The sequence below is a fragment of the Aotus nancymaae genome, unplaced genomic scaffold (assembly GCF_030222135.1).
Source record: "Aotus nancymaae isolate 86718 unplaced genomic scaffold, 86718_ANA_hifiasm-v0.15.2.pri h1tg000014l, whole genome shotgun sequence".
In the NCBI taxonomy this organism is placed as follows: Eukaryota; Metazoa; Chordata; class Mammalia; order Primates; family Aotidae; genus Aotus; species Aotus nancymaae.
The window spans coordinates 94,533,928-94,549,889 of record NW_026988425.1 but is presented as its reverse complement, the minus strand read 5'-3'; the positions used below and the strand labels follow the sequence as shown (position 1 = coordinate 94,549,889).

The window sequence follows — 15,962 nt, the reverse complement described above, 5'->3', positions numbered from 1 at the left end:
TTCTGCCAGGAAAGCAGGAGAGGAGAAGAGGAGAAGCAGCTGGACATTGGAGACTACGGTTTGCAGTTGGGGAGAAGAAGTCTGGGGTGGCTGGACTTTGGGAAAAGATTACCTTCCCGCTCAATCCCTTTCCAGCTCCCCTTCCAGGTGAGAGCCACTTTCATTGGCAATAAAATCCTTTGCATTAAACACCCTTCAATTCTTTCATGCAACCTAATTTTTCCTGGGTGTTGAACAAGAGCTCAGGTGCCACAGGTGCAAATGCTAAAGGTTATCACACTGATCCTCTGCCCTCACTTGTGGAGAGCAACTGCCTCACACCAAAAGGCAGAGGGGCCCACTGAGCTGTTTCACACTTAAGCCGTCTGTGGATGGCAAAGCTAAAAGAGCACTGTAACACATGCCCCTGGGGCTTCGGGGGTCACAGGTACTCCCCACTAGATGCTGCCATGGGGTCTGCATGGAGTTTTCTGTTGGTGCCCAAAAGCACTCGCCCTGGCTCCTGCACCCACTCACTTATGTGCTCTCTTCTGCAAGGGTTGAGCACAACAGGTTCTAGTGAGTGGAGTTTGCCCCTGCTGGCACCAAAGCAACCAGCTAGCTCCAGTGCCCACACTCCAGTTTCCGCTTGCAAAGGGATCAGGGTAATTTCCTGCTTCAGTGGTCTTTCTCTGATCTGAACCCAGTCAAGAATCTCATGTTAAATTTATTTATTACTGCTTCTTAATCTTTTCCAATCTGGAATGGTTCCCCAGTCTTTTTCTTCAGGATATATTTCCTCTCTATTTCTATGTATCAAATAACTCTAAACTTTAGTGGCTTAAAACAGGAAACATTTATTATCCTACCATTTCTGTGTGTCAGGATTTCAGGAGCAGCTGTGCTGGATGGTTCTGTTTTGAAGTCTCTCAAGAGATCTCAGTAAAGATGTTGGCTGGGGCTGTAATCATCTGAAGGCTTCTCTGGGATTGAATAATCTGCTTGTAAGAAAGTGTGCTCACATGGTTGTTTGAAAAAGAAGAATGAAGTTATTCTTCGACATGTGAGCCTCTTCATAGGTCTTGTGACATGGCTGCTGACTGCCTCCAGGTTAATGACACATAGGAGAGTGAGAGCAACCAAAACTGAAATCACAGGGTCTTATATGACTTAATTTTAGAAATTAAAATTAAGTATTATCTTTTCTACCACAGTCTACTGGTCATATAGATGACCTTAGTAATCTTAATTCTAGCTGGAAAGTCTTTAAAAGGATTTAAAAGAACTTTTCAGTAAACTACAATGCCTTGATTCATATTTGGTTGAATAATGCATGGAGGAGAAGATGTCTTTACAATTCTGCCTCCCACATCTGGTACTGGGTGGGAAGAAAAGATAAAAGGTGAATAACAAGAGGCATGAATGTTGTGATTATCATTGGGATGATATTGGGGGCTGGCTACCATACATTACCTTGACAATTTTGAAGAGGATCGGCCAGTTATTTTGTAGAATACACATCAATTTGGATAAGTCTGATGTTTTCTTATGATTATATTAACATACTTTTTTTGTAAAAATGATATCAGGCTTTTCTCAGCACACATATTATTGAGTATATATTGTCTAAATATGACAGAACTTCGATCACTTGGTTAAGGTATGTGTCTGCCAGCAGTGATCACTCTAATTTTATTTTCTCCTGTGTTATTAATAACTAGCTCTTGAAAGGAATACTTGGAGACCATAAAAATACCCTGTTTCTCAGCAAACTTTCATTCACTAATTTTAACATCCATTTATGATTCTTGCATGCTTAATGTGGTTTTTGCTAATAGTGATTTTCCATATTCATCACTTCTTTAACGTTTATTAATTGGCATTATAATCTAAAAAAGAAGTGTCCCTTCCTCTGTTACTCGATTATTTGTATAAATAAAAATTAATTGACATTTATTTTATTCTATAAGGTTATTATCCACTAGTTTTGTCAAATTGTTTAATATGTGGTCATTGGAGCCCCATTACGTTGGCTCCTGCATTTTTTGTACATATTTACATCACTATTTGAGCACATCTTTACTGTTTAACACCACAAGATACTCTAGGCTCCTCTTATGCTTTCTGTTATTTAGGGATTGAATAATGGCACTTGAAAACCAAGATGTGCATGTTAACATACATATCATCTATTTCCATATTAATTTATGTGTGTATGAATATGGATACCTCCAAGTGCAATCCAAAGCCATAGAGTTCACATTAATCTTCCGTTTCCTCATTTGTAAATACTTTCTCTAAGAGTGAGAAACCTGGCTCTTATTATCCACAACACATTACTTGTCCAATACTAGATAATTAGTTTCTATTGCTGACATGACAGATTACTACAAATTTTATGTCATAAGATAATACCCATTTATATCTCACAGTTTTGTAGGTGAGAAGTCCAGGCATAGTGTGGTTCAGTTAGTTCTCTGTTCCAGGTTTCACAAGTTGAAATCAAGTTGTTGTCCAGGGCTGCATTCATTTCTGGAGGCTCTGGGGATGAATTAACTCCCAAGCTCATTCAGGTTGTTCAGCTGCATGGTGATATGGTTCGGCTCTGTGTCCCCACTGAAATCTCATGTCAAATTGTAAACCCCACATGTTGAAGGAGGGGCCTGGTGGGAGGTGATGGGCTCATGGAGGCAGTTTCTAGTGGTTTAGCATCATCCCCTGGTGCTGTCTTATGAGTGAGATCTCACAAGTTCTGGTAGTTTAAAAGTGTTTAGCACTTCCTTCCACCCTTCCTCTTCATCATGGTAAAACACGCTTGCTTCCCCTTCACCTTCTGTTATGATTGTGAGTGTTTTGAGACCTCCCAGTCATGTGTTCTGTTAAGCCTGTCAAACTGTGTCAATTAAAGTTCTTTTCTTCATAAATTACCCAGTCTCAGGTGTAGTGTGAAAACAGACTAATACGTGTGGCAATGTAGGACTAAGGTCCCTGTTTTTTTGCAACATTGGAGGTTTTCTCTTTGGCCTTAGAGAACATCCACATTTCCTGGTTTATTCAACCCCCTTACTAACTCCATCTTCAAAACCAGCAATGACATGTGGACCCCTCAAGATTTGAATCTGTCTGACTTCCCCTCTGTCTCATCTTTCTTGCTCTCTCTTTTGCTGCTTCCTTATGACACTAGTTGGATAAAATTATCTCTGCTTTTAAGAGCTCAAGTAATTAGATTAGGCCAACCTGGAAAACTCAGGATAAACTCTCTAAGATCCATCATCTTAATTACATTTACAAAGTCTCTTTACCACAGTATCCAGTTAAGAGCTTCTTTGAATAGGCCAGGGTGTGGGAATGTTGGGGGAAGCATCTTTAGAATTCTGTCTACTACACTTTATAGGCACACAAATTAGTTCCAGCATTTCTGCATGTGCCCTGTAAAAACCTGATCTACTGGAATGATGGAATGAGGAGTTCATCAAATCCTCTCCTAAAATGCAGGAATACAACAAAACTAGACAAAATTGTCAAAAAAAACAACCACTTCAGCACCCTGGAAATCAAACACAGGCATATGACAGACTGGGAAATATTTATTCACCAGAAAAACCTACGAAATCTCGTGTAAGAAAAGTGGAGCAGGCATGGTGGCTCATGTCTACAATCCTACTAGCTTGGGTGGCTGAGATGGGAGGATCACTTGGGCCCAAGGGTCTGAGACCAGCCTGGGCAACAGACTTTAACACAACTATTACAAATATGCTCAAATAACTGAAGAAACCATGTTTAAAGAGTTATATGAAATTATGATAAAATAGCTTAAAGAGAATATTAATAAGAAATAATTATGGAAAAGAACGAAAAGGAAATTTTGGAATTGAAAAGTATAGTAACTGTAAAGAATGAGAAATTCACTGGGGAAGCAACATCAGATTAGAAATGTCAGATGAAATAATCACAATCTTGAAGATCTCCCAATTATTCTATCTGAGGACTAGAAAATAAAAAGAACAAGTAAAAACAGGAGCCTCAGCAATTATGGGAAACCATCAAACATACCAATATATAAGGTAATAGGAATCAGAAGGAAATAAAGGGACAGAAAAATATTTTAAGAACTAATGTCTAATAGCTTCCCAAATTTGCTGAAAAATTTAAATTACATAGCCAAGAAGATCATCAAAGTCCAAAGTAGGGTGAACACAAAGAGATTCATAGCTAGACACATCCTATTCAAACTATTGAAAGACAAAGAGAACATGCTGAAGACAGCAAATGGAAACCCAGTCAACATGCACAGGAGGAAAACAATGCAACTAGTGGCTGACTTCTCTCCAAAAATAATTGAGGCTAGAAGGTAGGGGGAAATGATAGAATCAAAGTATTGAAAGAAAAAAATGATTATGAAATATATATTTAGCAAATATATGCTTCAAAAGTGATGGTCAAATGACATCCCCAGATAAAGTAAGACTGAAAGAATTTCCTCCTATGAAACCTGCCTTACAAGAAACACTCAAGTTAAGTTCTGAAAGAAATGAAGTGACGTGCTGAAAGGGCTGAAAAGAAATGACATTAGATTTTAACTAAATTACATGAATAAACAAATAACACTAGAAAAAGTAAGTGCATGGGTGAATATGAAAGACTATATAAATACATATTTCCTCGCATTTATCTTTTTTTTTTTTTTTTTTTTTGAGACAGAGTTTCGCTTTTGTTACCCAGGCTGGAGTGCAATGGAGCGATCTCAGCTCACCGCAACCTCCGCCCCCTGGGTTCAGGCAATTCTCCTGCCTCAGCCTCCTGAGTAGCTGGGATTACAGGCACGCACCACCATGCCCAGCTAATTTTTTGTATTTTTATTAGAGATGGAGTTTCACCATGTTGACCAGGATGGTCTCGATCTCTTGACCTCGTGATCCACCCGCCTCGGCCTCCCAAAGTGCTAGGATTAGAGGCGTGAGCCACCGCGCCCGGCCCTCACATTTATCTTAACCGAGTTAAATGATCACTTATCCATATGCAAAAAAATGAAGTTAGATCCCTACTTCACATCTTATATAAAACTAAATTTGAATGGACTGTACCCTTAAATGTAAGAGCTAAAACTTGTAAATGTTTCTTCTAAAACATTAAGAAGGAAAAAAAGAGGTAAATCTTGGTGACCTTGTGTTAGACAATGGTTTTTTAGATATGACACCAAAAGCGCAATGACGAAATTAAAAATGGAAACAGTTGACTTAACATTTGTAAACAATACCATAACAAATAAAAAGATGATCCAAAAATGGGAGAAAATATTTTCAAATTATGTATCTGATAAGGGACTCATTTGAATCCAGAATATATAAAGAACTGTTACAACTCAACAATAAAAAGAAATGGGCCAATAAATAAATGAGCAAAGCATCTGAATAGACATTTCTTTCTCTTTCTTTCTTTCTTTTCTCTCTTTCTTTCTTTCTTTTCTCTTTCTTTCTTTCTTTCTTTCTTTCTTTCTTTCTTTCTCTTTCTCTCTCTCTTTCTTTTCTTTTCTTTTTGCACTCTCCAGGCTGGAGTGCAATAGCACAATCTCTGCTCACCACAACCTCTGCCTCCTGGGTTCAAGTGATTCTTCTGCCTCAGCTTCCTTAAGTAGCTGGGATTACAGGCATCCACCACCACGCCCAGCCAATTTTTTGTATTTTTAGTAGAGATGGGGTTTCACCATGTTGGCCAGGCTGATCTCGAACTCCTGACCTTGTGATCTGCCCTCCTCGGCCTCCCAAAGTGCTGAGATTACAGGCGTCAGCTACTGCATCCCTCCCCAAATAGACATTTCTCCAAAAAAGATACATATACACATGGCAAATAAGCATATGAAGAGATGGAATAGATTTTGTTTGTCAAAAAGGCTACAGATACTGGTAATCTAGCAGTAATGAGCACATCTAGCAGACACATGTTGCTTTCCATAAACCACTCTTTATAAAGAAAACAAAACAAAACTAGAACTCTCTGGTAATATGGATTATGCTTTATTGGAGAAATAGCTACTATCACATCTGCAAAAGGGCATAGGAGTGATGACAATGTTAGTGTCTTTTCAAAAATCATTGAACTGTGTACTTAAAAATGGTGAATTTATGATACGTATTTTTCCCCTAATAACACTGATTTGAAAATTTTAAAAAGTAATATTAGAAACAATGTTTTTCCTTCTTCTTTTTTTAAAAGCTATTGAAGGGTTCCACCAAATTGAATCAGAAAGTCCTAGTGATGAAGGTGTGAGACAGGAGGCTGTTAAAATATTTCTAGTTGGATGCTTGTCGAATTACAGTCCCACCCGAATGGAGTATGAACCCGAATATATTGAAGGGGTAAAGGAACTTTGAAATGGGTTACTGTCTTCAGCCTACAGATCACAATGCAAAGAGAGGGAGTCTTACAGGAATAGCTGCATTCCTAACATCTGAGGATGAAAATTTCCTGTGCAATGAGAGTCCATGAAGCATTACTATACTTGATGGAACTCTGCCTCAGGTGCTCCTTGCTGTGAGGTCCTACTAAAGTATGGAACCAAGGAGGATAGTTCTGTAAGAAGTCAGCTCAAGGGAGCGTCAGTCTGTCCAGGAATTGATCAGTTCAGAGATAAACATGGACCTAACAGTGCACCTCATAAATGAAGCAGAATTTGAAGCCCGGCCATAATGGAGGGCATGGAAGTCAGCCAGTGTCAGCCAAGAGAAGATTATGTTGGCCTTAGTCATGTAAGGATTTTGCCTCTCTTCCTGTATTTCTCTCATCCCTTCCCTGATGGAAAGAACACAGAAAACAAAAGAGATTAATGAAGAACACCCTCCCTTACTGGTACCTTTTCCATGAATGCGTTCTAATTTGGTGGCATGAGAGAAATTAGACTTTTCTAATGCCTAAGATTGCCATATAGTTATGGAGTCTAAGCTTTTTTGCACAGGGCTCTTCCTTTCAGAAATAAGCACAACAACAAATTAGAGAAAACTGGTAAATTTCTTCTTTCTTGGGATTCATGAGCTACTTCAGTAATAGTATAAACATAATATTACTGGGTATTTCATGAACAGATGCAGAAGGAGTTTGATAGAGTACAGGCAACATGTGGTGATAGTAACGAGAGAAATCCTGAAAAGGAAAATGGGGCAGGTTTGGCATGACTAAGGTAGAGGTGCTAAAGACACTCCACTCAAACAAAAAACAAAGATATCCTAGGACATGCTCTGTAGCTATATTCTTGACATCTTTCTAATAACATGGAAACAACGGATCTGTCTGGCTACACAATGGCACAATACTTTGACTGGTCTCTGCTTGTAATTAGCAAAGCTTACCCAAAGAAAGGAAAAATAAATCACAATATTAAGTATGTTTGAATTTTTTCCTTCTTCTCTCTCTTTTCCTTGTCCTATATACGTCCCATTTGGGTCCTGGTAAGATTCAATACATCTATTATTGGCTTTCCTTTTATATAAGTAATGAATTGATAATTACCATATGTCTTTTTCTTTTTCTTTCTTTTCTTTTTTTTTTTTTTTTGAGACATGGTTTCACTTTGACACCCAGTCTGGAGTGCAGTGGTGCCATCATAGCTCACTGCAGACTAGAACTCCTGGGCCCAAGAAATCCACCTGCCTCTGCCTCACCAGTAGCTAGGACCACAAGTATGTTCCACTACACCTGGCTATCATATATCTTTGACAGGTGATTTGAAGGTCTGAAATTTACAAACAGTAGTTTCAAAAAGTGGTCAAAAAGCACTTTCTTCTTGCTTTTCAGTGCATGTTCCTGGTTTTACTCTTTCGGGTTCTTCTGTAGGAAGTGGTCTAGCAACTCGTTCTTTGGATGTAACTACGCCTCTTCTCATCCTTGTCTTTGTATTCTTCCTTGATGGACTCGTCCAATTTGGCTCTTTCAGACTCTTCCTGAGGTTTTTGTTTGGCAGGGCCCTTTGCGAAATGAGATGTGATAGTGGTCTGCCTGGTGCTTTGCCTTGTAATCCTGGGGCTAGGTGAAGGTTCAGGCTTAGTCTCTCCATCAGACTTGCTCCTCCTGGGCGTGCGAGGTTTGGAAACGGGTTTGGCGGGGCTGTTGGCATCTGCCATTCTCACTTGACGGTGTACAGCAGAAATCAGGCAATTCTAGTGAAAATAAGGTAGTTATCAGTTTTTGCTTATCGACTAGGTATGACAAAATGTACTATATACTTATGACACCACTGTTAATTGTTTTGCATGTGAAACAACTGAAGTCCAGGGAAATTAATTTGTCAAGGCCACAGAGATAGAATCAGAGGTAGAACTTGAATCCAGGTATCTGTGGCTTCAAAGTTCAGGCTTTCTCTTTTAACTAGCATATGCTGAAGTTCACTTTATAAATTAAAAGGAAAACAACCCACAACTTTTAGTCATGGGTATTACACAGTATCTTTTTTAATCCTAAAAATCATATTTAATTCAGCAATTGAACAAATTTGAGGCACTAGACATAAAAATATAATATTCTCAAGGAAAAAATGTTCACTGTGTTTTGGACTATCAATAAATTTAAAAAAGAGAAAAAAGAAAATGTTAAATGTAAATCCTTTGATATTCTTCTCTGGGATTGAAATTTCTATTTTTACCAGAAGGTGGCGGTGTTGCTTTTCTAATACTAAGACAATAAGGTACTTTGTTTTTAAACATTTTTCCTGTTCTTGATGGAGTAAAAATTGCATTTGCATTTGCTCATTTTCATTTGTTCCCATACTCTCACTAATTTTGCAAAAATTCTTTTCTCATTGCATGTCATTGAAAAGATTTCCAGTTAAAAGAAAAACTAGTAATGAATTAGAATTATTTTGTGGATGCTGCTTTCACTATTTTCACTTCCTTTCTAGGTTAGAAATAGAATAGCACATGGTTCTCATTTCACAGGTTTCACTGTACATGTTGACCAAAAACAAATTTTTTATACTATTCTATAGTTTATTTTAAAATATCAAATAGCTATTTACATTATCATCCAAAAAAGAATTTGGAAAAATATACTAAAAAATAAAACATCAATATTTTTTTCAACATTGTCTTCTCACTGATAAGCATGAATTCTGTATATACTAAATATATTAACATTTTCTACTATTAGTACTAGCATTTCCACCCATGAGTACTAGCATTTCCCCCCATGAATATCAGCAAGATTGCTTCAAAATAAAATTTTAAAAATCAAATCTAAAAAAATCAATATGTTCTTATACTTATTATATAATTTCTATTAAAAATATTTCCATTGTGCTTACAATACTCAAACCATTTTTGGCTAGCTGTGGAGTGGATTATGTAATGTGATTTTCTTACAAAATGCCTTTCACAAAGTTTTCTTTTTAAGTTAGTTCAGGCTTTAATATGGAGTGTCGTAACTAGAGTTACTCTCTTCAAAAACTTAAAATCTAATTGGTGAAATAAATATGTGAAAGTTAAAAAGTAAAACAATACAAGATTTAAACAAAAAGTCAAAGATAATACAATCAGTTTCCAGAAACATTTATTGATGCTTTACTTAATGTGAAGAACTGTTTTTAGCTCCAAAAATGATTGAACAAAGGGAGATAGGAAAAGAGAGGTACTCTGTCAATATTTATTCTCAGAGATACAGACATACCTCAGAGATTCTGTGGTTCTGGTTCCAGATCACTGCAACAAAGAAAATATTGTGATAAAGCAAGCCACATAAATGTTTCTGGTTTCCCGTGCCTATAAAAGTTATGTTTACACTACACTGTAGTCTACTAAGTGTGCAGCATTATTTCTAAAATTGAATAAACTTAATTAAAAATAGTTTATTGTTAAAGTAATACTAAGAATCATCTGAACCCTCAGCAGGTTGTAATCTTTTGGATGATGAAGGTTCTTGTCTCAGTGTTAATGGTTGCTGAGTAGTTGAGGTGGTGGTTGGTTGCTGTAAGGCTGGGGTTGCTGCATAAAACAAGACAACAATCAAGTTTCCTACACTGATTGATTGTTTCAGGAAAGATTTTTCTGCAGCATGTGATGCTGTTTGATAAATATTTGACAAATGGTAAAACTACTTTCCAAAATTAAGGTCAATCCCCTCACATCCTGCTGCTGCTATTTTATCAACTACATTTATGAAATATCCTAAATCCTTTGTTGTCATCTTAATAATATTGAAAGCATCTTCACCAGGAGGACATTCCATCTCAAGAAACCACTTCCTTTGCTTGTCCATAAGAAGCAACTCCTATTCCTTCAAGTTTAATCATTAGATTATTAAAATTCAGTCACATCTTCAGGTTCCACTTCTAATTATAATTCTTTTGCTGTTTCTACCACATCTGTAGTTACTTCTTTCACTGACATCTTGAAGTTCTCAAAATCATTCATGAGGGTGACTCCATTAGAGCCTTTGTCAATGTCATTGGTGCATTGTCAATGAGCAGTAACATTTTGAAAGGCAACTATTTTTTTTTTCTGAGTAGTAGGTCTCAACAATGGACTGAAAATATTCAATAAACCAAGAATTTTTTCAGTTCATGTGTTGTCATCCAGGTTTTGTTGTGCTATTTGTAGAGCACAAGCAGAGGAGATTTAGCATAATTCTTTAGGGCCTTAGGATTGTCAGAATGGTAAATGAGCATTGACTCCAAGAGTATAAGCAGAGGAGATTTAGCATTATTCCTCAGGACCTTAGGATTTTCAGAATGGTAAATGAGCATTGACTTCAATTTAAAAATGCCAGCTACCTCTAACAAGAGAGTTAGCCATCCCTTTGAAATTTTGAAGCTACATGTTGACTTCTTTATAGCTAGGACAGTCTTAGACCCTAAGAACTGGAACAAGACAAGGATGCTCACTCTCACCACTTCTATTCAACAGAGTACTGGAAGTCCTACCCAGAGCAATCAGACAAGAGAAAGAAATAAAGGCACACAAATTAGTAAAAAGGAAGTCAAACTGTTACTGTTTACTGATGACGGAATTGTATACATAGAAAACCCTAAAGAGTCCTCCAAAAAGCTCCTAGAACTGATAAATTAATTCGATGAAGTTTTAGGATACAAAATAAATGTACACAAATCAGTAGCTCGGCTATAAAACAACAACAATCAAGCTGAGAATCCAATCAAGAACTCAACCCCTTTTGTAATAGCTGCAAAAACAACCCCAAAATACTTAGGAGTGTACCTAACAAAGAAAGTCAAAGATCTCTACAAGGAAAATGACAAAACACTGCTGAAAGAAATCATAGATGACACAAACAAATGGAGACACATCCCATGCTCATGGGTGGTAGTGTCAATATTGTGAAAATGACCATGCTGCCAAAAGAAATCTAGAAATCCAATACAATTCCCATTAAAATACCACCATTATTCTTCACATAACTAGAAAACACAATCTTAAAATTCACATGGAACCAAAAAGAGCCTGCATAGCCAAAGCAACTCTAAGCAAAAATAACAAATCTGGAGGCATCCCATTATTTCACTGCAAATTGTACTATAAGGCAATAGTCACCAAAACAGCATGATACTGGTATAAAAGTAGACACATAGACCAATGAAACAGAATAGAGAACCCATAAATAAGGCCAAATACTTACAGCCAACTGATCTTCAACAAAGCAAACAAAAACATAAAGTGGGGAAAGGACACACTATTCAAAAAATGGTGTTGAGATAATTGGCAAGCCACATGAAAAAGACTGAAACAGGATCCTCACTTCTCACCTTATAAAAAAAAAAAAAAAAGACCTCAAGATGGATCAAGGACTTAAACCTAAGACTTGAAACTATAAAAATTCTAGAAGATAACATCACAAAAACCCTTCTAGACATTGGCTTAGGCAAAGACTTTATGACCAAGAACCCAAAAGCAAATGCAACAATAACAAAGATAAATAGATGGGACTTAATTAAACTAAAAAGCTACTGCACAGCAAAAGGAACTATCAGCAGAGTAAACAGACAACCCACAGAGTGGAAGAAGAAAATCTTTGCAGTCTATACATTTGACAAAGGAATAATAACCAGAATCTGCAAGAACTCAAACAAATCAGCAAGAAAAAAACAATTCTAACAAAAGGTGGGCTAAGAACATGAGCAGACAATTCTCTAAAACAGACATACAAATGACCAACAACCATATGAAAAAAAATGTTCAACATCATTAATAATCAGGGAAATGCAAATAACACTTTACTCTGGCAAGAATGGCCATAATAAAAAAAAATAGATATAGGCATAGATATGGTGAAAAGGGAACACTTTTACACTGCTGGTAGGAAGGTAAACTAGTATAATCACTATGGAAAACAGTGTGGATATTTCTTAAAGAACTAAAAGTAGAACTACAGTTTGATCCGGCAGTCCCACTACTGGATATCTATCCAGAGGAAAACAAGTTATTATACATAAAAGATAGTTGCACATGCTTGTTTATTGTAGCACAGTTCTCAATTGCAAAATCATGGAACCAGCCCAAATGCCCATCAATCAATGAGTGGATAAACAAATTGTGATATATACATACCATGGACTACTACTTATGGCTAAGTATGGAATACTACTTATGGTTAGTAGTATGACATGGTATGTATATACCACAATTTGTTGTATAGAAGGAACAAAATAATGGCATTTGAAGCAACCCCCGGAATGGAATTGGAAATCATTATTCTAAATGAAGTAACTCAGGAATGGAAAAAACAAACATTGTATACTCTCACTCATAAGTGGGAGCTAAGCTAAGAGGCAAGGCATAAGAATAATACAATAGACTTTGCAGACTTGGGGGAAAGGATGGGAGAGGGGCGAGGGATAAAAGACTACACATTGGGTCAGTGTAGTCTTCTCAGGTGATGGATGTAACAAAATCTCAGAAATCACCACTAAGAAACTTATTCATGTAACCAAACACCACCTGATCCAAAAAAACCTATTGAAATAAAAAATGAATTATTAGATGTAAAAAAAGAAAAAGAAAATCTGTTGTTTAGTTTAGCCACCTTCGTCAATGATCTTAGCTAGATCCTCTGGGTAGCTTGCTGAATCTTCTCTATCAGCACTTGCTGCTTCATCTTGCAGGTTTTTTGTTGTTGTTTTTTGAGATGAATTATCCCTTTGTTACCAGGTTGAGGTGCAGTGACCTAATCTCAGCTCACTGCAACCTCCGCCTCCCAAGTTCAAGTGATTCTCTTGCCTCAGCTTCCTGAATAGCTGGGATTACAGGCACGAGCCACTACACCCAGCTAAGTTTTGTATTTTTAGTGGAGACGGGATTTCACCATGTTGGCCAGAATGGTCTCGATCCCCTGTCCTCACGATCAGGGCCCTCGCCTTGGCCTCCCAAAGTGCTGGGTTTACAGGTGTGAGCCACTGCGCCCAGCCTCACCTTGCACTTTTACGCAGAAAGATGGCTTACTTCTTTAAGCCTCGTTAACCAATCTCTGTTAGCTTCAAACATTTCTTCTGCAGTTTTCTCACATCTTTTAGTCTTCACAGAATTAAAGAGAGTTTGAGCCTTGCTTTGGATTAGGCTTTGGCTTAAAGGAGTGTTGTGGCTGGTTCAGTCTTCTATCTAGAATACTCAAATTTTCTACATATAACTTATAAGGCTGTTTTGCTTTCTTATCATTTGTGTGTTCACTGGAGTAGCACTTTTAATTTCTTTCAAAAGTTATTTCTTTCTGTATTGACAACTTGACTGTTTGGTGTAGGAGACTTAGCTTTTGGCCTATCTGACTTTTTGACATCCTTTCTTCACTAAGCTCAAAGATTTCTAGTTCTTGATTTAAAGTGAGAGATGTGTGACTCTTCCTTTCACCTGAACACATAGAGGCCATTGTAGGGTTATTAATTGGCCTATTTTGAATATTGTGTCTCTGGGAATAGAGAGAACTGAAGAGAGGGAGAGAGATGGGGTAATGGCCTGTCATGGAGCAGTCAGAACACACACAGTATTTGTTCATTGTTTGCCATCTTAAAGTTTTATGGTGCATGGCACATCAAAACAATTATAATGGTCATGTCAGAAAGCACTGACTACAGGTCACCAGAACAGATAATAATGAAGAATTTTGAAATATGGAGAGAGTTACCAAAATGTGACACAGAGACACAAAGGGAAACTAGGCTGTTGGAAAAATTGCACTGATAGAGTTGTTCAACACAGGTTTGCCACAAACCTTCAATTTGTAAAATTGCAAAACTTGCAAAGGGTGATAACGTGAAGCACAGTAAAAAAGATATGTCTGCAGATGTGTAATTAATCAATTTTATTAAAACAATTTAATTTTTCACATGGCATTTTATTGAGGAGGTGTTTAGAGAGTTAAGCTTAGCACCAGTTATACAGATATACTCCACCCCTGCCAGCCAGTGCTTGCACACAGTCAATAAAGCAGTGAAGACATACAACACAGATTGTTCAAATTGTCAGCACAACACACAATGAAAGTGACTCACCAACTCTGAGATTTTTATGCAGGACAATGACAGCTGTGTTAGTAATTTTGAAAGTGATGAATTGACATAATGTTACAAGGCAATACCTGATTACAAATGACTTGCACAGCTCTATGCTGAAACTGGTTTAGTTAGAGCTATCTCTATAATGCAGCAGACATCTAGAAGCTTCTATTGTGCTTTGCATCCTAATAACATTTGCCCTGGGTGTTAACTTTTTACTTTAGAGAGAAAAGTGATACTATTAAATAGAATCATTCTCAGCTTTCATTTACACCACTTTACACAAATTAACATATTTCTATTATTTCATCTCATCTCAGTGGCAAAGAGGTCCCTTCTTTTTAAGGGTAATCTACTAACCTAGTCCTTTCATTCTATTATGAATCTTCCAAATTGTTTTCTTTGGGACCTTGCTCAATTCATTTCTCTATGCTCTCTAGAATATATTAATCTCTCTTTCATCTTTTTCCCATTTGAAAACTTGAAGTTCTTTCTTATGTAGAATATTCTCCCCCATCCCCTTATGCTTACCAAATGCCCAATTCCAAGCCTAATCTGTCTTCTCGTATCTTTGCTCATAGTAGACATCTTCTTTGGGATAAATCATAAGCATCATAAACTCAATTTGTCAGCAACTGAACTCAACATCCAACTTCCCTTCCAACCATTCTATCTTTCTTGCTTTCTTCATTTTGAGTAATGGCAGTACCTTACCTGTTGCCTTTGCATTCTAAACCCATCAGCAATCCCTATGTCAACAGTTAACTATAAACTAGCATCAAATGTTGCATATAGTGACTATGATTTCAAAGAAAGGATAATATATAAACATTATTTGAAATTTCTTCATTGAATATATTGGATTTTACTATGTCAATGCACAGTTAATGGAATGCCTATATAGATATAAACTAAATGTTTTCTTCTATTAACTATATATATTTTCAAGAAATAGAGAAAAATCAAGAGTGACAAAGTATTTAATTTAATTTCTTGGTTTAATTTTTATTTTCAAGCATTATTTCTCTCATGAATATATGACAATTTAATAATCTTCAATATGAATCACTTTCTGATGTAAGCTGGAAATTGAAATGCTTGTTCTTTTGAATTCTTATTTTCCAGCTTTACAATACTTGGCTGATAGCCCAGAACCAGTCCCAGAAAAAGCCATAAAGTAAAACTGATAGTTTTAAAATTTTTTTATACTTTTGTCCAGCAATGGGGTGGTCAAAGCAAAAACTGCACCAGGCAAAGTTAAATAGACAAGGAAGACTTCAGTCAAGGAGATTGCAGGAAGGAACGGGAGGAAGACCAGAACTCAATTCTGATCAAACAAAAGCAGGTAGGGTGTTTAGGAGCTGAGATAAGAGGAAAATCATAGGCCATCTGTGTTTGCCAGCTGGCTTTAATCCAAGACAAAGTAAACTTTCTTTTACTTTCAAGACAGGAGGTAGTTTTACAACTTGGAGCGAGGAGCCCATTGAGGTTAGGCTCCTATTCT

The 15,962-nt window shown here is 36.9% G+C and overlaps 1 protein-coding gene across 1 annotated transcript in view; it reads right to left on the bottom strand.

The window, feature by feature from the left end:
- Window positions 1–6,266: 6,266 nt before the first annotated feature.
- The window catches only part of LOC135274814 (DNA (cytosine-5)-methyltransferase 1-like), a 39,726-nt gene continuing 30,030 nt past the window's right edge, over window positions 6,267–15,962 (bottom strand). Inside the window, exons 2-3 of the mRNA XM_064375797.1 lie at window positions 9,631–9,662; window positions 6,267–8,129 (exon numbers count right to left, since the gene is read on the bottom strand). Of these exons, the coding sequence (XP_064231867.1) occupies window positions 7,815–8,093 (279 nt within the window). The 5' untranslated portion in view covers window positions 8,094–8,129; window positions 9,631–9,662 and the 3' untranslated portion in view covers window positions 6,267–7,814. The remainder of the gene's footprint in view (window positions 8,130–9,630; window positions 9,663–15,962) is intronic.